The sequence below is a fragment of the Moschus berezovskii genome, chromosome 11 (assembly GCF_049115385.1).
Source record: "Moschus berezovskii isolate FMDL1 chromosome 11, NW_MosBer_1.0, whole genome shotgun sequence".
Taxonomy (NCBI): Eukaryota; Metazoa; Chordata; class Mammalia; order Artiodactyla; family Moschidae; genus Moschus; species Moschus berezovskii.
This window is the reverse complement of record NC_142470.1, coordinates 58862686-58885756: the sequence shown is the minus strand read 5'-3', so window position 1 is coordinate 58885756 and position 23071 is coordinate 58862686. Positions and strand designations below refer to the sequence as shown.

The following is a 23071-nucleotide window of genomic DNA, read 5'->3' as shown; positions in this document are numbered from 1 at the left end:
ATCATTCACAAGAAGCCTAGGAATAAGCGGACACTGTTAGTATCCCGGTGTCTTAGGGATGCCAAGTCTCCGGGTGAATGTCTTGGTGAGTCTTTTTGTCACAAGGTAGCGGTTCCCACACTCAAAGGCAGAAAGCAGGAAGCAGGGTCAGGCCTTTCTCCTTCTGCATGTCAGACAGAGAAAATATCTCTCCCAGAAATCCCTTAGCAGGTTTCCCCTTACCTCCCATTTTCCAGAACTGCATCACATGGCTATGCATAGTAGATAGGAGGGAGTTTGGGAAATCTGTTTTTTCTCACCATTTTGAGAATGGGATTGGGGATGACTTTTGGATGGTCAGTTAACGGTCTGTCTCACTGTGGTCAAATGCATTTGGAGTTTTCTTTTTTTAATTTATATTTTATTTATTAATTTGCTTTTGGCCGCACTGTTTGGCATGTGGGATTTTAGTTTCCTGACCAGGGATTGAACCCACACTCTTTATCAGAAGCATAGAATCTTAACCACTGGACCACCAGGGAAGTCCCTGATCTTTCTGTTTTTTATTTCAGGAGGAACTTGTATGTCTCAGGTAGCTAGAGTAATATGTTACCATCATCATAGTTGACATTTTGGGACCACTTACTACACACTGGGCTCTGTTATGGACAGTTTATGCCATCATCCCATTTACTCCTACCCACCCTCCTGCCACGTGGATGCTGTTCTACAGATGACAGGTTGAGGTCACCCAGCTGTAAGTGATAGGACTGAATCCAGGTCTGACTCTAGAGCTGTGGTTTGTTTATTATTGGAGTATAATTGCTCTACAATGTTATGTTTCTGCTGTACAACAAAGTGAGGCTGCTACATGAATACACATATGCCCTCCTTCTTGCACCTCCCTTCCACTCGGCCCCCACCCCACCCCTCTCGGCTGTCACAGAGCTCCAAACTGAGCTCCCTGTGCCACACAGCAGGTCCCCACTAGCTATCTACCTTATGTGTCCAGTTCTTTGGGACCCCATGGACTATAGCCCACCAGGCTCCTCTGTCCATGGGATGCTCCAGGCAAGAATATTGGAGTGGGTAGCCATTGCCTTTTCCAGGTGATCTTCCTGACCCAGGGGTCAAACCTGGGTCTCCTACATTGTGGGCAGATTCTTTACCGTGTGAGCTCCCAGGGAATATACACATGGTAGTGTATATTTGTGGAGAAGGAAATGGCAACCCACTCCAGTGTTCTTGCTTGGAGAATCCCAGGGACGGCGGAGCCTGATGGGCTGCTGTCTATGGGGTCACACAGAGTCAGACACGACTGAAGCAACTTAGCAGCAGCAGCAGCAGCAGTGTATATATGGCAATCCTAATCTCCCAATCTGTCCCACCCTCCCCTTCCCCCGCTGTGTTCATGTGTCCATTCTCTCCTTCTGTGGTTCTTAATCTTCATTTTCTGTAGCTTCTGGTATGGCACTTCTGAATGATTATTTGTCCACTTGTCTTTTTACATTTTGTTAGAAATCGAGCTATATTTTTGGTACTTCCTAGTAACACCTAGTACAATGTCTTGCCCATAGCCCATCCTTGATAAATCTTTGTGAAATAGATAAAGGAATAAATGGAAGAATGAATGAAAGAGCAAATTTGTAAGTAGTTTTCCTGAACATTAACCTAATGTTGAATTACTCCAGAAATATCAGAATATTTCCTCCCTCTTTTCAGGATCAGTGTTTGTTCTTTAGTCTCATTTCTTCTAAATTCTAGATGTCGTACTGAATGTTTCTGAGTAGAAATATCATGGGTCATTGACTGATGGATTTGGAGGGGTTTATACTGGGCAGCCTGAGAAGGCAATGGCAAACCACTCCAGTACTCTTGCCTGGAAAATCCCATGGATGGAGGAGCCTGGTAGGCTGCGGTCCGTGGGGTCACTAAGAGTCGGACACGACTGAGCGACTTCACTTTCACTTTTCACTTTCACACATTGGAGAAGGAAATGGCAACCCACTCCAGTGTTCTTGCCTGGAGAATCCCAGGGACGGGGGAGCCTGGTGGGCTGCCGTCTATGGGGTCACACAGAGTCGGACATAACTGGAGTGACTTAGCAGCAGCAGCAGCATACTGGGCAGCCGGTCCTGCCCTCATTTTCTTGGCAAAGACTACCAAGCTGTCATATCTGGTAGGTTAAGCCTCAAACCCCTTGCCCACCATCATCCCAGGGCGATATCTGAAGCAACTAGGACAATTTCTGCCTTTTTCATATGTGCATGCGTGCTAAGTTGGTTCAGTCATGTCCGACTCTTTGCAAATCTATGGACTCCTTTGTCCATGGGATTCTCCAAGCAAAAATGCTCCAGTGGGTTGCCATGCCCTCCTCCAGGGGATCTTCCCAACCCAGATCAAACCCATATGTCTTATGTCTCCTGTAGGTGAGTTATTTACCACTAGAGCTATGTGGAAAGCCCACCTTTTCCATATAATGACCTCCAAATACCCTTTGTCTGGATTTCATGTTCTAACTGTATGTGTATTTGATTACTTAAATAGTTTTCTTTGTGTTGTTAGTTTCCAGGAGACGTTGCTTCACACGGGATCTCTCTCTGTGGCACGTGGACTGTCTAGTTCTTGTGCACAGACTAGTTGCTGTTGCAGGGGCTTGGTTGCTCCGCCATGTATAGAATCTTAGTTCCCCCACCAGAGATGGAACCTGCATCCCCTGCATTATAAGGCAGATTCTTACTCACTGAACCACCAGGCAAGTCTGCCTGTCACGTCTTGTTCCAGGTCCCAACCCAATCCTCAACAACTCCAGTCTCCTACCAGCCCCTCCCACTTCAGGTTTCCTTTTTTGCAAACAGGAGTCTGTCCTCCAGCCCCCAAGGTACACCCAAGACAACGCCATTGTCCCTGTACCTGCCTTACGATCCTTTTCACAATGGCAGCTTCTCTCTTCCAGACCACAAGGCCCTTCCTTTTCATAAGTATAATGGATCGATCTTGCTTTCCTAAACAAAAGAACAGTTTCTGCCTGAGATGATGTCTGTGGTCCCTCAGGACAGTAAAGGGCTTCCCTGGTGGCTCAGTGGTAAAGAATCCACCTGTGATGCAGAAGATGCAGGGGAGGCAGGCTCGATCCCTGGGTTGGGAAGATCCCTGGAGGAGGGCGTGGCAACCCACTCCAGTGTTCTTGCCTGGAGAATCCCATTGACAGAGGAGCCTGGCAGACTGCGGTCCACAGTGTTGCAAAGAGTCAGATACAACTGAAGCGACTTGAGCAAGCAAGACAGAAATGGTTACAGTCAGCAGGGTTTTGTTGCATGTATGTTATTATTTTTTTAATATCATCTTTTTCCTTCCTGATTCATTACCTTTGGCTATTTTATGAAGCTCAGATGCAGCAGTGGCAGTCAGTGTGACTCATGGACAGTCACACGAGTAGATAAAAGAAATTGCTGTTGTCATACATTTAAGAAATATTGTCTGCATCTGATTTCCTTTGCAAAGACTATAGATTATTAAGTTCTGATCTTCTGGCCAGATTCCTGTGTCCTGAGGATTGAGAAAATTTTAGCTATATAAGGATTTTTATTTATGTAAGGCTGGAGAAGCCACAGACAAGCCCAGGAGAGTAGGGACTGAGGGCAACTGTAGTTTCCTCCACCCTGGGTCTGGCTGAGGCCCTGCTTTATTGTGGGGGCGTCTGAAGGAGAGGAGAGTCAGGAGGCAGAGAAACAATGGCTGAGCCTATAAGAGGCCCTGGAACATTCTGGGTCTGGTCCCCCTCTGTGTTTCCCACAATTATGCAGGGCAGCTACCCTGTGTGGAGTCCTTCCAGGGGCTTGGTCTCTACTGTGCTGACTGTCAGAGTCCCCCACGCTGCCCCTGGCCTGTGGGGCAGGCCTCTGACAGGTGCCTGCTCGTGTGTGTGTCCCCCACGGCTGCACCTGACCTGTGGGGCAGGCCTCTGATGGGTGTCCCTCCTGTGTTGCATCCAGGGACAAGGTGCCTTATCAGAGCGACTCCGGAGCTTCAGCATGCAGGATCTCTCCACCATCAGGGGAGACGGCACCCCTGCTCCCTCGGGCCCCCCTCCACCGGGCCCTGGGCGGGCCAGCGGCAAGCATGGCCAGCCTAAGATGTCCAGGAGTGCTTCTGAGAGCGCTGGCAGCTCAGGTAGGTGTCTCTTCACTTCCCTTCTGAGAGGCCCAGGCCACCCTAGGACCCTCTCCCCAAGGACTCACCACTCTCACAGACACCCATCAGACCGCTCAGGTCAGCCAAGGGACTGAGTGCCACTCAGGCCAGGATGGAAGCTGGCCTTGGGAACTCTGATGGGGGCAGGGTTAGGTGACCTCCACCAAGGGTCCTGCCTCCTGCGTCTGATTATCTGGGTCGGGAGGGTGTTGAGGGTGGTTGAGTAGTGGGACATAGACCAAGACTAGAGGCGACTGGCCCAGCTGTCCTCGGCCAAGGCGGCTTCCTCTCTTTCCTTCCTCTCTGTCCACGTGCTCCCAGCAGGGCTCACCTGTCATGAGCACCCGAGTGTCTCCTCCCCCACACCCAGGGCTTACGGCTCCCGTGGTCCCTTTTCTTGACAGGGTGTTTCCTGTCCTCTCATTCTACCATCTTGTCCCCTCCTTGTGCCCCCCCACCATAAACCTCACCCCGGGCCACCACGTGCCAAGGCCACACTAGCCCTGAGATCTAATTCCTGTGGAGGCCAGGGGTGTATGAAACCACACCTCTGCCTCTGTGTCTGCCCTGGTAGAGAGGGTTCCCTGTGCCAGAATTAACATGGGACCTTATTATTAAATGTGTAGAGTCCTGGGCCCACCCCCAGGGGATTCAGTATGTTGAGGATGAGACCCTGATACATGATGCTGTCAAGGTGCAGCCACATTTGGGACCCACCGACATCTGATCCATCAATGGGTTTCTGGTTTGTGGAGGCTGGGGTCAGGGACTGGAGGGGTAGGGAGCTAGCCAGGACTTCTGGTTCCCCAGACTGTTCCTAGGGGAGGTTACAGGGCTAAGCACTGCTCTTACCAGCAGAGGGTTGATGGGGACGGGAGCAGGCTGCAGGGCATGGTTCTGAATCTCTACCTCTGCCCCTCTTGCTTGATGGGACATTGAGCCTGGGGGTGGATATGAGGCCACTGTGGTGATCTCTGGCTGTGACGTGTGCCAGGTGGCTCGCCTGCCCTTAAGTGTATAAACAGGGATGTCCAAATCACCTAGACCTGGGTCGTGTGCTGTGAGATGCAGCCTGCAGGGCACATCTTAGAGTCCTGAGCATGGGGTCCTTCCAGGCCCACCCAACTTGAGGGTCTAAGACATGGATGGGAAAGAGGAGCTTCATGGCTGCCCTGGGATTGACAGCATGTGCTCCCCGCCAGAAAAAGGAGACCAGCTCAGAGCCAGGCGTGGCATCCACCAGTTTCCTCCTCTCTCAGGAATGTCCCCCCTATCTAGGATTGAAGATTGTGGCTTTTCTCTTGGAAGAGAGATGTTTTAGCCCTACCAGGTTTGGGGAGATGGAGGCTTGGCCATGGGGGTAAGATCCACCTCGGGTAGGGGAGCCCTGTCCCTGAGCCAGGAGAACTTAGTATGGAATCCCTAAAGGCCAGGCAGGAAGGGAGCTTGGGGATCACTGCATCTCACCCTCTGATTTTACCAACGAAGAGACAAGGTCCCAGGGAAGGTAGCTGTCATCAGGTTTGCGCCCGCTGGTGGCATTCTCCTGTGGTCTCCAACTCCCAGCTCAGTGCCTTCTACCCACTCACCCACTGGCCATCAGGTTTTCTTGAGCATCTTTGGCCTCTGACCTCCCGGGCTCCTAGGCATGTGAGCCTCCACCCTTGATCAGTTTCTGGGCTACTGAGCCTCAAATGAAAGCTGTCGCTTTGATTTGATAAAGGGTCCCGATTCTGTGAGGCTCAGCGGACAGAGCTAAAACCAACAGGGTAGAGTTCTGAGGGGGCAGCCGCTTACCAGCTGTGTGGCCGGGGCAAGCGCTTTATCGTCTCTGCACCACAGAGTCCTTATGTGAACACACAGAATGACTAGCCCCGTGTGCAGAGTTGTCATGAGGATTCAAACAGAATAATCCATGTGAAGGTGCTTAGGGTCATGCCGGCACTCTGAGTAGTAGCTGCTATGTTCCTGTTGCTGTCTAACTTACCTAGAAAAGTACTTTAATATTAAAGTGTCTAGGATAGGAATGGGCTGCCTTGTGAAGTAGTGAGATCCCTGGCATTGGAAGGGCCCAAACCAGAGTTAGTCCTGTACAAAGTTCCTGCTTTGTCCAGGAAGTGAGTTTAGGTGGCCTGCAGTCCCTTGCTCTCTATGCTGTCATTAAAGAGGCAAAAAGCAGAGGAAGTGGGCTCAGAGAGGTCACACACTGTGCCAAGGCCACGTGGGACCGGAATCCAGGTCTCCTGCCTGCTCCTCCCCTTAGCGGATTATTTGCAGCAGCTTCAAAACCAGGAAAAAGAGAGGTCTGGTAGGATCTAAAAGGAGATGAATATTGCTCAGTCATAAAAAGGAATGAAATTTTGCCATTTGCAGCAACATGGATGGACCTGGAGGGTATTAAAATGCTTATTGAAATAAGTCAGAGAAAGACAAACACTGTTTATATTTACTTATATGTGGAATCTAAAAAATAAATGAATGTAATGAAATAGAAACAGACTGATAGGTACTGAGAACAGACTGGTGGTGGCCAGAGAGAAGAAGGTTGGGGGAGGGTAAAATGGGCAAGGAGAATTAAGAGCTACAAACTGCTGAATATAAAATAGATTACAAGGATGCAGGAATATAGCCAGTATTATGTAGATTTTTCTTTTCCTTTTTGGTCACCCGACATGGCATGTGGGATCTTAGTTCCCCGACCAGGATTGAATCCGTGTCCCATGCAGGGGACACACAGAGTCTTAGCCACTAGACTACCAAGGTAGTCTTACCAATGTTACTTATGGCATCTTTATATGGAATATGATCTATAAAAAATATTGAATCACTATGTTGTATACCTGAAATTTAATATCGTAAGTCAACTGTACTTCAGTTATAAGAGAGAAGGCAATGGGGGCATCCCCTGGGCTTTGAACATTTTCCCAGGCCAGCACCCAATGGAAACAGACTTGGGTTGATTTGTCTTCCTGGCCCTGCCCCCCTCCATGCTCCGTGATGCCCCAGAAAGCAGGGGAGCACTCTGCTTGCAGGTCTGCAGACTGAGCAAGTGGAGCTCACGGAGAACCAGCGGGCTTGCTGTACTGCAAGAAAATGCACTATCCTCACTGCCCACCCTTGGCCGTGGCACCCATGATTTCAGGGCCAGCAAGTGGGGTGCTGACCTAGCAGGAAGGACAGGGACCACTGATTTGCCTTCGCCCTAGCTGTTCTGGGCCTAAAATTAAAGGCAGCTCAGAAAGAAAGACAGGTGAAAGATGGCCCAGGGCCTGGGTTGAGGGCAGAAGCACCCAGGTCAGAGGCCCTGGAGTTGTCATAACCCCGGAGGGGAGATCAGGGTGCCTAGGAGGAAGTCCTCCAGAGGAGGCCCAGCTGGTGTGCCCTTTCCGGCCCTGGTCTCAGACACCAGGAGTGGTTTGGTCTGGGAAATGGCCCCGAGTCTGGGCTTCCATCCTGACTGAGTGACCCTGGGCCTGGGCAGAAATGGCAACGCAGTGAGGCCGACGTCACCAAGCAGTCACCACTCTTGTTCCCACCAAGTCTATATTCAATCTCAGAACCTTCCCGAGAGCGATTCCCTGGGCGGTCACTATCAGAGGATTTGTCCTTGGACCAGGAAAGGAACCCAGTTCGCTTCAGCCTTTGCCTTTGAAGGTGAGATACCAGAATCCCTATTTGGCCTCCGTCTCGGGGTTGTGAGGAGAGCAGTTGAGGTATTAATAATTTGCTAGTCCTGGACCGGAGGCCACTGTTGGAGACAGGCTGGGTAGGAGGCGGTGGCTGCACACCCCAGGGCGTTGTGTGCAGCTGTTGGAAGCAACAGTTTCAATGCACATTTAGGTAGAGTTTGAAAACATGAGGCCTAGTGAAAAAAGTATGAAATGGAATAAGAGATTATGTAATAATTTATGTAAAATAAAAATATACATACCCATTGGTATAAAATAACACTACGCAATTTCTGTGGCCCACCCTGCAGAATAAATGGCCTGGGAGGTAGTTTGTCAGACATCATTTATTGCAAGTCTGGCTTTGAACCCAGGGAAGGGTACAAAGGGAATTGAAAGAATGATCTTTGCCCTCCATGAACTTGGAGACAGCCTGTATTTAGTGAGCACCTACTGTATAACAAGGGCTTCCCAGGTAGCACAATGGTAAAGAATCTCCCTGCCGGTGCAGGTGGAGAAGGCAATGGCAAGCCACTCCAGTACTATTGCCTAGAAAATCCCATGGATGGAGGAGCCTGGTAAGCTGCAGTCTGTGGGGTCGCTAAGGGTCGGACACGACTGAGCGACTTCACTTTCACACATTGGAGAAGGAAATGGCAACCCACTCCAGAGTTCTTGCCTGGAGAATCCCAGGGACGGGGGAGCCTGGTGGGCTTCCTTCTATGGGGTCACACAGAGTCGGACACGACTGAAGTGACTTAGCAGCAGCAGCAACAGCAGCCGATGCAGGAGATGAGGGTTTGATCCCTAGGTTAGGAAGCTCCCCTGGAGAAGGAAATGGCAACCCACTCCAGTATCCTTGCCTGGAGAATCCCATAGACAGAGGAAGCTGGCTGGCTACAGTCAATGAGGTCACAAAGAATCGGACATAGCTGAGTGTGCATACACACACGTACACACTGTATACCAAGGCCCAGATATACACCAAGACCAGCGGAGTGTGTAAGGTAGCAGCCGGTTAGCCATTGGGGCCAAATGGCCAGACACAGAGCCCTTTGAGGATTCAGAGGTCAGTGTGAGCAGGTTTTCTGCAGGCCATGCCGAACTGGGAGAGAGAGAGAAGGGGCAGTTGGAGTTATTTCTCAGAGGAAACTTGGACTTCATCCCCTCCCTTCCCCTGGGCTGCAGGTCACAAGGACTGGCCTCTGTGCGCCAGACAAGGGCATTTTCTAGCACCTGTGAGGAAGCGGAACCTAGAGTGATCCCCTCTACCACCTTGGTGTCTCTGTGGAGACCCACATTCCTGGGACCCCTGTAGTGAACACACGGGGATGCCCACACCTCCCTGGGGCCTCCCTGTTGGCCGGGGCTGGTTCCTGCCCAGGTGAGGGGTCTCACTGATGACGCCCCCATCCCCACAGTATGTACCTGCTGCTCTACCTGCAGGACCCGGAAAGGTGAGTACACAGCCAGCCTCCCTGCAGCGTGTGAGGCCTGCCTTGGGAGGAGGCTCTAACCGTGAGCTGGTGTCTGACCTCGGGGCTCCCTTTCAGCTGCAGGGTCAGGGGGTGGAGTGGGGTGAAGAGGTTAGCTTCTTCAAATAGCAAGCGTGTATTCTCTTACAGCGAATTCAGGCTAGAATTTGGGAGCAGCTTAATTGGGTGTCTGGCTCAGGGACTCTCAAGAGTAATGGTCTGGGTGTCAGTCAGGGCCACAGCTGTGTGAAGGCTTGACTGAACATGGCCATCTTGTGGCTCTTGGCTGGAGGCCTCAGTTCCTTTCCCCGTGCCTCTCTGGGGGCTGCTTGAGCATCCTTACCACATGGTGGCTGGCTTCACCCAGGGTGAGTGATGCAGGAGAGAGAGGCCAGGTGGGAAGCCATAGCACCTTTTAGGACTTGGTCTTGGAAGGCACAAAACCACCACCTCTACCTTGTTCTGTTTGTTGGAAGTGAGTCATTAAGTCCAGTCCATCCTCCAGGGAAGGGGATTCATCTCCACCTCTCGGAGGGAGGAATAACAAGGAATATGGAGATATTCAAAACCATCACAGAGGCATAGTTCCCTGTGCTCTTGGTGACAGAGTGCAGGCACTTACCCAGGTCCCCAGAAGTGATGGAGCCCTGCAGTTCGGGGGGTTTCAGTCCCTGTGCAGCGAAGGGAGCCCTGGTCCTGCTTTGCCACTTACCAGCTGTATAACTCTGTGCAAATCACCTAACCACCATAAGCCTGGGTTTCCTTCCAGCAGAGGTAAAGCTCCCCGCTTCCCCACCTCACTGTGCTGCTGTGACAATATCTGTGAAAGGGCTTTTTGAAGAGTGATGATGGTGACACGTGATGGCCAGAAGGCCTCAGGGAGGTGGGACTGGGCTCTCCCAAGCCTGAGCAGGGCCCCTGCTGCCACCCTCCCTGGGTGAGGGTGATGTCTGGGCTGTGTTGCTTGCTTCTGACCTGCTCCTGCTCTTTCCTTGATCTTCACATGTGAGGGACCAGAGATGGTGCTGGGCTAACCCAAGTCTCCCTTACAAGCCCCTGAAGGAGTTTCCTGTGGCTCAGAAGGCAAGAGGGGCCACCCTGGCCTGCAGCTGCTGGTTGGTGTGGGAGTGGGGGAGGAGGGAGACAAGCCCAGTGCCGCTGTTGCCTGTGCCCCCAGCCCTGTTGCCACCGAGACGTGGTCCGTGCTTCCCACAGAAGTGGCGAGCAGGAAGACATGGAGCTGTGTTCTAAGAAGGATCCTCTTTTCCCTTTATTTCTTAAGTTTTAAGACTTTTTTTCTTCCTTTTTTGGCCACACCACATGGCATGGGGGATTTTAGTTCCCTGACCAGGGATTGAACCCATGCCCCCTGAGTGGAAATGTAGAGCCTTAACTGCTGGACTGCCAGGGGAGTCCCTTAGACCAGTGGTCCCCAACCTTTCTGCCACCAGGGACTGGTTTCGTGGAAGACAGTTTTTCCATGGACTGGGGTTGTGGGTGGACGCTTTCAAGATGATTCAAGCACGTTACATTTATTGTGCACTTTATTTCTATTATTATTACATCAGTTTCCCCTCAGATCATCAGGCATTAGATACCAGAGGTTAGGGACATTAACCTGCCTTAGACATTTCAGCTCTTGGATGTTTAAAGGTCTGTAGAAGACTTGGGGGTTTCAGAGGCCATGAGCCTAATGAGAATGGATGGTCTAAAGATTCCTGAGCAGGAGGCTGTGGGGACTGTCGTCCCGCTGGAACAGAGGAGTGTCCATGTGCTCAACAAGGATGAAACAAACCCAGGGGCTGCACGCAGCTGTGTCCAGCATTAGCACATAATACTTGGGTCTGCTGGACGCTGCTGCTGCTAAGTCATTTCAGTCGTGTCCAACTTTTTGTGACCCTATGGACCATAGCCCACCAGCTCCTCTGTCCATTACGTTTCCCAGGCAAGAATACTAGAGTGAGTTGCCATGCCCTTTCCCAGGAGATCTTCCCAAACCAGGGATCAAACCTGCATCTCTCAGGTTTCCTGCACTGGGTGGTGGGTTCTTTACCACTGGCGCCACCCGGGAAGCCCGCTGGACACACTAGTTCGTGGAAAACAACCATCCCAGTAACCTCAGGCAGTTATGTTTATTTTGACCTAATCACCCTACAATTTGGAGTTTGTAAATACCTGAAGCCACTCAGAAAGCCTTTCCCTATGGGATCCTGTCATCTCGGGGACCTGGGAGAGGAGAGAAGCCTTCTCCTCTGCTCTTCCCTGGTGGGCCTGCTCCATGCTGCCCTCTGGGAAGTCCCCCTCCCCCCCACCCCCACGACACCTGGTGATTTCATCATCAAAGCCTGTTTTTCTAGGACATAGAAAATTCTATTTTAACATAGAAGTTAAAATAGAATTATAGCTGGTGGTGAGCACTGAGTAGAGTCTGGCCATCCCGGGAGCCGTGAGGATGGGGATTGTTGGGGATGGGGCCGCAGGTAGCGCTCAGTGGAGGCCTCAGGCTGGGGTGGACCTGCTCAGAGTCACGATCTGGGAGCCTCTGCCCCAGCCCTGTCTTTCTCAGCCTTCTGAACATCCAAGGCCCTGGAGTTCTACCCCGTCTCTTTAAGGTCTGCTTGCAAGGAAACAGCTAGTGAGTCCTCTGCACCATTTCCCTCTGTGATGGTGGGAAAGCTCCTCGGCTCTCCAGGCCTCAGTCACCTCCTCCGTAAAATGGGGTGAGGGATTAAACTCAAGGCTCCTTCCAGCTTGACCCGTGAAGGGTGCTGGCTGTGAAGCGTCAGCAGATGGTGTAGGGGAAAGTGTGTCTCACACCTGGGGCTGGGGTACCGATGCTGCGGATCACAGGTGCTCTGGTCAGAGGGGCCCTCCTGGTCCCCTGAAATGGTGAAATGATTTTCATCCGTGCCTCTCATGTCCCAGGAGAGCTCCCTGCTCCATTCCCGCCTGTCAGCCGTTTCCTGTTGTTTCCTGCACATCTGTCTCTCGTTTTCTGCTTCTATTATTATCTCTGTCTCCCACCGCTACCACCCGTTCTCCCCGCTTTCCCCCTGCCTACCTTGATGTTATATAGAACTGAAGACTGAATTCTGTCACTGCTCGAAATGAGTCACAGAGGTGGGTCCCCCCGCCTTTTTTAAATCAAGTAGATGGGACATATTTTAAAAAGTAGAATCATCCCTTTTTATCCTATTAAAAGAGAGAATTGCATCTTTTCGTGAATGGGGCCCTGGGGCAGTTTCTTTCCTCAGAAGCAGGAGCTGTCAGAGGTGTGGAGCGTGGGCAGTGAGTGAGTGCGTGTGCACGAACGCTCGCACATGTGTGTGAGTTTCATCCCCAAAGGTCCTTCTTTAACAGGATATTCTTTCCTTTCTCTTCGGTGGCTGTCGGGGACTCGGATGTAAGTGGTCCAGATGGGCGTGCTCTCCTCAAACATGTTTGCTGACTTTGATTAATGGCTCCCACTAATGCGTGCTGTGTGGAAGTGTTCGCTAACCCGGGGTGTTTGCTGCACTGGGAGAGGGTGTGGGGAGGCCTGGGGCTCCTGCAGATGGATCAGCTCAGCCCTGAAGGGCTGGGAGTTTTTCCCTCCTTGCACTTCCCACAGAGAGAAGAGGTGCGGCCGCTTTCCAGCCTGCTCTATGCACGTTTGCTAACACAGAAAGTAAGCCAAGGCCACATACTCACTGTCCCACTTAGGAAAATAAGAGTGACCCCTGTCTTTTCCTGGAGACCGCCCAGCCCTGGCCACCGTGGTCAGCTCTGTGGGCTTGAGGGCTTGGCTGCCATCCACTGAGGTTTGCAGGCGACTGTGGCCATGACCTTGCATGAGATGCTCCCCTCATACCAGTTGTCTTCAGGAGCCAGCAGAGTATTCAGATGGAGACAGTGGCACCCTTGTGGGTGAGGACCTGTTGGATCACAAATTCTGTTTGGATGTACAGGAAGAGGAGCGCTGAGGAGGCCCAGCACCACATTTCTGCTCAGCCGCTTATTTTCATCTGGGTGCCCATAAAGATGGGACCATGTTCTGTGGGGTTTATTTCTTCATTGATACTCCTCCCTGTTCCCTAAAGGATTTAAATCTGCTTGTGGAACTACAGATGATAGATCAAACCAAATTAGAAAAATGAAGCTTGGAGGGGAAGGGAGGAGGCAGGTAAGATGGAGTCAGAACAAGAAGAAAACTATAGGTGCTTGTCACAAAGTCATAGACAGTCTGAGATGCTGGGCTTCCTCGCAGCCAGTGCAAAGAGGGAAATGCAGTTAAGCAGTTCATTGTCCAACTTCCCTGGTGGTCCAGTAGTTAAGAATATGCCTGCTAATGCAGAAGACATGGGTTCGATCCCTGGTCTGGGTAGATCCCACATGTCACAGGACAGGTAAGCTTGTATACCACAACTACTGAGTCTGCGCTCTAGAGTCTGGAAGCCACAACTACTGAGCCCACGTGTTGCAACTACTGAAGCCCGCATGCCCGGGAGCCCATGCTCTGCAACAAGAGAAACCACCGAAATGAGAAGCCCGTGCGCTGCAACTAGAGAAAGGCCATGTGCAGCCTGTGTGCAGCAACAAAGATCCAGCACAGCCAAAATTAAATAAGAGATTCATTGTCACAACACAGTAGACATCTGGAGGCTCAGAGGCTCAGCTTGTCTACCGTGTTTCGTCTCCTGGGTCCTGAGAGTCAAGCAGAATATTACGAACAACATTCTTGGCAAAAAATCTCCACGAACACAGTGACCAGCAGGATTCTCCTCTTTTCAACAGGTTCTCTCTGTGTCTTCTATTAGAAGACACTTCCGGTCCCTGAGCTGCCCACACTGACTTCCTTCACTCCCCACCTCTGCTGAGTTGAAACCATGATTCCCTTCCTGCCTGGATCTCTGGACTTCCCTTGATCCATCACTCCTAGTGGCCCTTCTTTTCTACCATTTAGTCCACACTCAAGGATGCAATGGAGAACTAACTCAAAGCATTTTTGCTTCATTCTTGAGATGGCACTTGTTGTTGTTGCTATTATTGTTATTCTGACAGTGTGTGAGTTCACTGCTCAGTCCCAGTGAGTCCATACTGGGTGAGCAGTCTGAACTGTTCCATGCCTGAGGATCTTTTGGTGACTCTGGGCTGCCTTCTGAACCCCAGTGATATGTAGATGGAATGCCGTGGCTCTGAATTTAGAGGGAACCTCGTGTGCAGAAGCACAGACTCAAACCCTAGTCTGCTTTCAAGATGGAGGATTTTGTGCTGGGGCAGACCTGGGCAGGTTGCTTCTGCCCTGGTCTTTCGGTCCTAGGCAAGTCTGCCTCTTTGGTCTCCTGTTAGGTGTTCAGAGGAATGTCCTGGTGATGGGTGTTGAGTTCTGTTTGGGACAAGAGTCGAGCCCTCTGAGATGATGTCAGGACTCCACCTCTTTTAGTGGATGGGTGGCCACTGTGGGCGCAGTCCTGGATCAGCTGCTCAGAGGGACCAAGGAGGATCAGCCATAGCTCAGGACACTTTCTTTGAAGCTGAGGCAGAAACTGATGGACAGGAGAACTAGGGTTAGAGGCGCAAGCCATGTGGTACACATTCCAAGACCTCTTGGGTGAGTTGACAGGCTGGGGAAGACCAGAGCTTTCAAGGAGGGCCAGACTGACCAGTTTTCAGGTTCATCCATCTTAACAATGCAGCTGACCTGGGCAGGGGAAGGGACCAGAGAGAGCCTAAACCCAGAGGAAACAGGTTGGGGAATGCACAGGAGCAAAAAAATGCAAAGGAGAGTTAACAATCTCAGGCTTGGCTCTATCCTGTCTCAGCTGGTCGCTCCCAGTCTACAATTCAGCTTTGAAATTTGTGGTTAAGACAACTGTGCGCTCATGCTGCCCCCTGCTGTTTATTGGGAGTATAGCAGCAATGACTGGGAAAGTGGTTCAACACTAGGCTCCCACTGTTAGTTTTATGAAGTCCACCCTGGATGCTGTCATTCCCCCTTTGATGGGGAGAACACATTTGATGGCTGAACATGTTTTTAGGATAAGTATCAGGGTGTCCCAGAAAGAGCTCTGGTTTCTGTCTGCAGGCCTTGGGTGGTCAGATCAGGTGATCTGAGGGCCCCCTGGCTCTGCCTTCTGTGGTTCTAGGTAAAAACTATATATGAAGCCTAGAAAGATATGTCTCTGAGTGTCAGATAGACTGGGACAGGAAGTATTTTATATCTTGACTGAGATAGGATCACGTGGCCTGATGACATGGAATATGCTCCACATTCGATGTTGCAGAACTACTCAGTGACGTGAAGCTGAAGCTCCAATATTCTGGCCGCCTGATTCGAAGAGCCGACTCATTGGAAAAGACCCTGATGCTGGGAGAGATTGAAGGTGGGAGGAGAAGGGGGTGACAGAAGATGAGATGGTTGGATGGCATCACTGACTCAATGGATGTGAGTTTGAGCAAACTCTGGGAGATGGTGAAGGACAGGGAAGCCTAGCATAACCCCCTCCAGGCCACGGGGTCGCAAAGAGTCTGACATGACTGAGTGAACAACAGCAACAGTGACACAAATAAGTTCTGGAATTTTCCACGTGGATTAGTCATGGCAGACCAAAACAGGAGTCTCGCTGCTGCTTTTGAGGGGAAGACCACGGCTAGCTTCTCCTTCCACCAGTCTCCTTTGCTTCTCTGTCTAGCACTTGGCCTTTGAAATGAAAAATCTACATTGCTTAAGGTTCTCTCTGAAGGCTTCCCGGCATTTTACATCCTCTCTCTCAAGGACAGCTTGGAGCTGAATGTGCAAATATAATTAAAGCACCATCAGCTCGTATGTATCATGCAGAAAACTGTGTTATTCCCCTCTGGAAGTCACTCCCACCATCCTTTCCAGAGGATATTGTTTCCCCCTGGTGTTCTTCCAGTGTGGCCTCACAGCTCTAAGCTGTAGGGTGTGACCCATCTGTTAAGACAGAGGTACCCCCACCTGGACCCCCACCTCCCCCGGTAGCTTGTCAGTAGATTCTGAAGCCTGCGCTTGTTCCTGTGCATAGTGTCTCACAGTTGCAGTGATCCTGGATCCCCTGCAACGTTCCGGGAAGATGTCAGGGCCTTAGTTCTCCTAACCGGCCTGGCTTGCCGTGCTGTGTGCCTAACCTTGGCCGGCCTTTCTTCGCTCCTTTCTACACTGATCCCACCTTGCTGTACTTTGTCTCCCCTGCGTAGATTGTAAATGGCCATTCAGTGGTTGAGGGCGATGTGAATGAGGGTGGTGTGAAGGCCTGGGGGCCCCACCAGGTCCAAAACCCATTGGCGTTTTCTGACGAGGAGGAGGAAGACCTGCTGGACTTCATGTACAAGTTTAAAGCACCTCGAAAGACGGAGTTCCCCCTGGAGGTATACGGTATTGGTGGCTGTGGGGTGGAGTGTGTGTTTTCAAAGAGGGCTTAGCCCTGGAGATCTGGGGCTCCTGGGAGTGGCATCTCTTGGGATACTCAACATCTCCTGAGTGCCTGAGAAGGGGAGACCTCCCTCCATCAAACAGGCAGGAGAAGCCATTAGGTAGCATCTAGCTACTTGCCAAGGGGTAAAAAAGACCCTACCACTTTTGTTTGGGAATAGAAGAAATGAGATCGTGTCTAGGGATTAAACAAAACATCCAACTACCAACTTAAGATGATGTGTGAGTGAAAAGCAACCCAAATGAGTGTTTTGAGGGAGAGAAAAATTCAAAATGTCTTATGACATGTCGTTATAAATAGAGCTTTTTCATCTCTTTATCTCCATGTCACAACATAGTGGCCAATACAAAATATTGGGTTAGCCAAAAAGTTCGTTCGGGTTTGAAACACCCAGACGAACTTGTTGGCCAACCCAGTAGATGTTCATAGAATGTTATTGAAGGGGCATGGCCAAATGAGCAAAACAATACCCTTGCTATACGTACTCTGCCCAAGTGCAGACGTGGATGGAATTTTGGCGGCAGGAGGGCCAAGCCTAGAGCCTCAGGTCGTTGCTCTGGGCAAGGTCACAGCCTTGGGCTCGGATGCAGGGCCTGCAAAATTGGGGGACCCCAGAGTCTTCCTCTCTGTTTCATCAGGTCTCCCCTCCTTCCCCTTCTGCTGAATGCTGCAACCTGAGAGTCCAACTGAGGCAAGTTGGGAGCCCCCCTGCCCTCAGTGCAGAGACCCTTGTGAGACTCAGGTGAGGCAGTGTGTGGAAAAGCTGCCCTTCTCCAACACAGCAGCCTGTTCCCACCAAGGTCACAGCTGTACCCACCGCAGAGAGCATGTGTTCATCAGATTCCTTCCCAAAGTGGGGCACGCAGGGGTCCATTTTGAACTGAGAGGTTTTGGTAGAAGATATTCTGGGTTTGGACACTGTCCAAGGAGTCCTTTATAGCCCGGTCAGCCCCATGATGGGGAGAGGGACCCAGCCTGGAGGGCATACAAGGGGCTAGAACCATTCTAGGTCTTGAGAGTTTGTGCTTTTTTTTTTTTAATGTGGACCATTTTAAAAGTCTTTGTTCAATTTGTTACAACATTGCTTCTGTTTTATGGTTTTATGTGTTGGTTTTTCAGGCACGGGGCATGCGGGATCTTAGCTCCCTGACCAGGGATCAAACCCATTCCCCCTGCATGGGAAGGTGAAGTCTTACCCACTGGATTGCCAGGAAAGTCCCTGGTTTTGTTTTTTAAAGCAGCCCATGTTGCTTTACTGTTTATGGTTAAACTGCCTGAGGCAGGTCACTGATTCTTCTCTCATTCTGTCCAGAGGTGGCTGGTAAACATTTCCATCATATAGGTGTGGTGGGAGGACTCAGTATATGGAAGGCCAGAGCCTCCTGTCTGTGCTTCCCTTCCATGTGCCGCTGGGCATGGAGCTCCTTGCGGGGAGATGGTGGTGCATTTCCTGCCCCCAGGAAGGCACAGTGTGGCAGAGGAAGAGAGTGCACAGAGCAGCACACTCCCCCATGGGCTCCGTCTCTGATGCCCTGCCATCTGCTAAACAGTGTGAGAACCAAGGAGGTGATCCTGGCTGTCACTGGGCTGTGGGGGTGGGGCTCAGGAGTGACTCTGCAGCTTGTTCCTAAGAGGACTAGAAATAACCAGAGAAGGGAGGAAAGGCCTCTGGTCAGAATGGATGGAGATGTGAAATGATTGTGTAGAAAACGAAGCTGAGTACAGAGAAGTGGACGGATGGGGGTTGAGGGTAGGTCGGGGCCAGTGGTGAACCCCCTTGAGTGTGCTGTGCCAGGAGAAAGTATTTTCCTTGTCTTTAACCATGACAGTAGCAGCCCCTGTGATCTGTGTCCCACGGGAGGAGGGGGTCCCTTGATAGTCATTGGTAGGGGAGATGAGGTGGAACTCTTCATGCATAAAGCCAGTGTTTCATGTGTTGTGTGGTTTGCTTGTGCATGAAAGGATTTCACATCTGGGAGGCGGACTGGAAATTCAGTGATGGAAATTTTAAGCATGTACCAAAAAACGTGAGGCCAGTTCCCGAAGGAAATAACAAAGACCAGGGAAGTGATGGGGAGGCCTTTCTCTCTGCTGAGTCGCTTGTTAAGATCATTTCGCTCCCAAGGCAGAAACAAGTTGTGTCGTCCTTGGGAGGTGCAGGGACTTAGGAGAGCATGAAGCCGGGGGCACTGGGCTCCTCCATTGGCTCAGCTCTATGGGGATGCTTGGGAGGCCACTCTGATTGCTGTGGTGGAGATCCCAAGGGGGTCCGCAGCCCCACCAGCCTGCTCACACACATGGACATTTGACTGGAGGAGCTGAAGTCCCAACACAAACCCATCCAGGTACTGTCCTCAAAAGCGTTCGTGTTTATACCAAACTGAGGGGTCAGTCCTGTTTCTGTTTTCTCTGCCAGGCACCGCCTAGAATCCTTCGATCTCGCTTCAGGAAGAAAAGTACCTCATCCTCGGCCACTGAAACCACGTGAGTGAGATGAGCCAACAGCACCGGATCCACAGAAGGTTTCTTCTCTGCCTTAAAGAGCTATTTATTCACTAATCACATAGAAACCCGCAGTCTGCTGTGCTCTGTGCACAGCCTCGGACGTGGCCTTTCCTCTCTCCCCTCTAAGAGCCCCCCTTTCCTTTTCTTTATTTTGTTGGGGAGAGGATAAGGGAAAGGTAGTGTGTGGGGGGTGTGATCTTAGGTCTTCTGAGGTTAGTCATGTCCCACCATTGGATTGGCATACAGACAGCAGTATTTTTGGAAACAGAAGAGAATCCCCCAACCAAGCTGCTGAGATGTACATTTGTAACTTATTTGTTGCATACTTTGTTTTTAGTCCTATATATGCAAACAAAGCAATTTTTTAAAAACTTTTTTTGTTCTTGATACTAATACTTTGGACTACGATGTACATATTTATGGCTTTTGGCTTGATACCGTGGACTTGCAAAGGCTGCCAGAGGTTCTGATGTATAAGAAAACTGCAAAAACAGAAGCGTAAAAGATTATTTTAATTCTGGAGGGTGTCTCAGATGTGCTTATGAAGCTTCCAAACACACCTCAAAGACATCCGTTTTTCCTGTAGGGCGGTGGTCCGTATTCTTCAGTCAGTATACCAGAGAAGTTTAGAATGGAGACATGATATTTCAGTACCAGAAGTGGGTATGAGGTCAGGGGAACAGGCTAGAATAAGGGAAAAGTCACAGGAAGCTTGTCTCCCCCGTGGGCACAGGATTAGGAGCTTCTGAGTCCTTCCGGGGTGGGGACTTCTCATTGCCTTAGGCAGGTTGGCTCACCTTTGGATGAAAACTCCTGGGATTGCTGTGATAAATCATTGAGCGTCTATTTCTCCTTCATAGTACCCTGCGCTGTGACTGGCAAAAACAAACCAATCCACCCCAACAAAACCAAGCCGAGATCCACACTTTGTTTCAGATGCTTCGTGAAGGGCATCTGAGACATCTGGGTAACGATCCCAAGCCTGGGTCCTAGAAGGTTGCAGAGGTTGCATCTTCATGAATGTGGCCTGCTGCTCAGCTCCACGGGCAGTGGTGGCTCGTGCCCTCTGTTTGCTTCCTGGCTTGTGTGTAGTGTGAGCCAGAGAGAAGCGGCATGTTCATGGGCACTTGTATTTCATACAGGCCCACATCTTTTAGGAAGAGAACAAAGCGCCGTCTGAGGTGACTCCCTAATTAGACTGAGAATTTTATCTGAAAAGAAGAATCTGGTTGAAATAGCATCTTGGTCAGAGGCGGCTGCTCCCCACTGGGAGCGCCGAGCCTAAATGTAGGACTCGTCTACTTGTGCTTAGAATTGATGTTTCCTTTCAGTGTGATGCATGCAGTGGTCACAACCCAGTTACTTATTATACTTGGATTGTGTTTGTTCATAGATAGGCCCTGAACACTAGAGAATTAGTGTCATGTACCACATAGAACCTACTGTCAGTCAGCTATAAACAGGCCCAGTTCGGGACAGTAGCATGACTGAGCTACACAAACCTACATCAGTCTTTGCTGATGACACATTGACTGGATCGTAGCCACATCGGAAAGGGTTTTACTTGAAGTTGTTACCAGATTGCAAATTTAAGTCCCTTTTCCTCATAATGCCTCTGAAGGTGACTTGGTAATTTACAAAAGGATTTAGGAAAATAAACCCAAAAGCAAATGGGGGGCTCAGGAGGGCAAGTGAGGCTGTCTGTTTAATGTTTGTGCCCCATACCCACCAATAGCTAAATCTGTTAGTGAAGACAGAAAACCTGTTTTCTTGAAGCTCATGGAGTAGTTTCAGACAGAGGACAAATATATGCTTTAAAATGTATTTACCTGTTATTGGGAGTACCCAGAATTATCAGAAACAAATGCAAAAAAAAACCGCTTATTAAGCAGCTTTTTAGCAACTTTTTTTTTCCTGGCCAAAATAATAAATGCCTTTAGCAGCAGAGATTAAAATCCTATTGTGAACAAGCTATATTTTCACCATTTTACAGCGGAGAGTTTTAATAAGCGTGGGCTCTCAAGTTTGCACTCAATGATGCCAAAAACGAGTTTGAAGCACTCTATTCTCAGACAAGCTGTATTACTTCTCATTTAAGATTTTAAAAAATAGAAAGGTACCCAAACTGCTGTCTTAATGTAACTATTTTTCCTTCAGGTGTTGCTTAGGGAGTTGGTTTCTTTCTTAAAAAGACTCACTGTACAACTGAGAGCAGCTGTCACATTTCCGGCAAAACGTGTTTACTTATCCAACAAGCTGTATATTTGTGTGGACTGACATAAAAATGTGAATGCCTCCAAGTGTACACATAGTGGTGTGGAGTTCTGTCGAGATGATAAAGCTGAATGTTTTTAATTTGCTGATTTACAGACACGGGCTGTTTACCAAATGCTAATGGAAAGTCTGTACCTTTCACGTAGTAACTTTTTCTTTGCTTGTGAGCACCTGTTCTGTTTCTGAGGAGCCGAGAGAGGGTGTTGTACTTCCAAATGGGAGAGTTAGGCATAATCCCTCCTGGCTTTGTGTGAATAGCTTGCTCACTTTGCTGGCCTCTGAACTGTGTGTTCTCCGTAGTAAACTGTCCGTGTGTCTGTGATAACAGTGCTTGTCAACCACAACCGCCATTGAGTACCTTCCTAGTTGTTCCTCTTGCGCAGCACTGGAAATGGTAAAGGATGTGCTTCATTCGTGAACGGCAGGCACCAGAGGGCTGGCGTCCTGGATGGTGGCTGTGCACACTCCCCCTTAGCTTATCTCTGTAATCCTATAGGACGATCTGTAATCAAATAGTATACTGGACTGTGCATCAAAGGGATGTAAAATTACAGTATTCCAAAGGTTGAAGTTCTGTTTTGTTATAATGCCTGATCTATATCTTGAATAAAGTCTTAACATGTTTCTTTTAAAAGACATCTTTGTAAATGTTGGGCTTATGAAGAAAGAGAAAATCCTTTTAAAAAAATGTATTTGGGCTTCCCTGGTGATCCAGTGGTTAAGAGTCTGCCTTGCAATGCTAGGGACACCAGTGTGAACCCTGGTCCAGAAGATCCCACATGCCGTGGAGCAGCTAAGCCTGTGCCCCACAACTACGGAGCCCGTGCTCTGGAGCCCACGTACCTAGAGCCCATGCTCTCCAACAAGAAACAGCACTGCACTGAGAAGTCTGCGTACTGAAACTAGAGAATGCTCGCCGCAACCACAGAAAGCCTGCGTGCAGCCATGATGGCTCACCACAGCCAACAAATAAAATAAACATCTTAAAAAAAAAATGTATTCATGAGCAAGGGTTAGAAGCTGAGTGTGCAGTAACTAACAGGCCTGGTGTCTGGGCTCTGTGCCTACTGCACAGAATTGTTGCAGAGAGAAAATATTAAATGCTATCAGTGCTTTGAAAACCAGTTGATCACATAAACATTCATCTGGCAGTATGTTTGGGTTTTTTTTCTATTCTTTTATTTAATAAATGGTACAAAGCACAATGCCATAAACATTAACAGTTAAAATATCACCAAATGAAAAAAATACTATAGAATACACAGTTGCAAAAAGCTACATTAAGTTATTTTACAACTGCCTCAAGCTGCAAAAAGAAAAAAAAAAACCCAATGCCATACCTAAGTTATCCCTCTCTCAAAATAATGCCATTTATATTATAAACCACGAGCTCCCCATCAAAAGGCAGGAACTGCTTTTGTTAATTCATATATATATGACTGTATCACTTTGCTATACACCTGAAACAAACACAACACTGTAAATAACATATAGTACAATATAAAATAAAAATAAGTAACAGATCTTTGGGGCTTTACACTGA

The 23071-nt window shown here is 49.5% G+C and overlaps 1 protein-coding gene across 6 annotated transcripts in view; it reads left to right on the top strand.

Annotated features, from left to right (window-relative positions):
* Window positions 1-23047, top strand: part of REEP1 (receptor accessory protein 1) — a 138893-nt gene extending 115846 nt beyond the window's left edge. For 2 of the 6 annotated variants that reach the window (XM_088841353.1, XM_088841349.1), the window contains 6 exons: window positions 3975-4152; window positions 9263-9298; window positions 16533-16684; window positions 17388-17491; window positions 19166-19233; window positions 21412-23047. In XM_088841353.1, the coding sequence (XP_088697479.1) occupies window positions 3975-4152; window positions 9263-9298; window positions 16533-16684; window positions 17388-17491; window positions 19166-19233; window positions 21412-21422 (549 nt within the window). In that variant the 3' untranslated portion in view covers window positions 21423-23047. Of the gene's footprint in view, window positions 1-3974; window positions 4153-9262; window positions 9299-16532; window positions 16685-17387; window positions 17492-19165 lie in introns of all 6 variants that reach the window. The other 4 variants (XM_088841354.1, XM_088841352.1, XM_088841351.1 and 1 more) reach the window with 3 other exon arrangements.
* The last annotated feature ends 24 nt before the right edge of the window (window positions 23048-23071 follow it).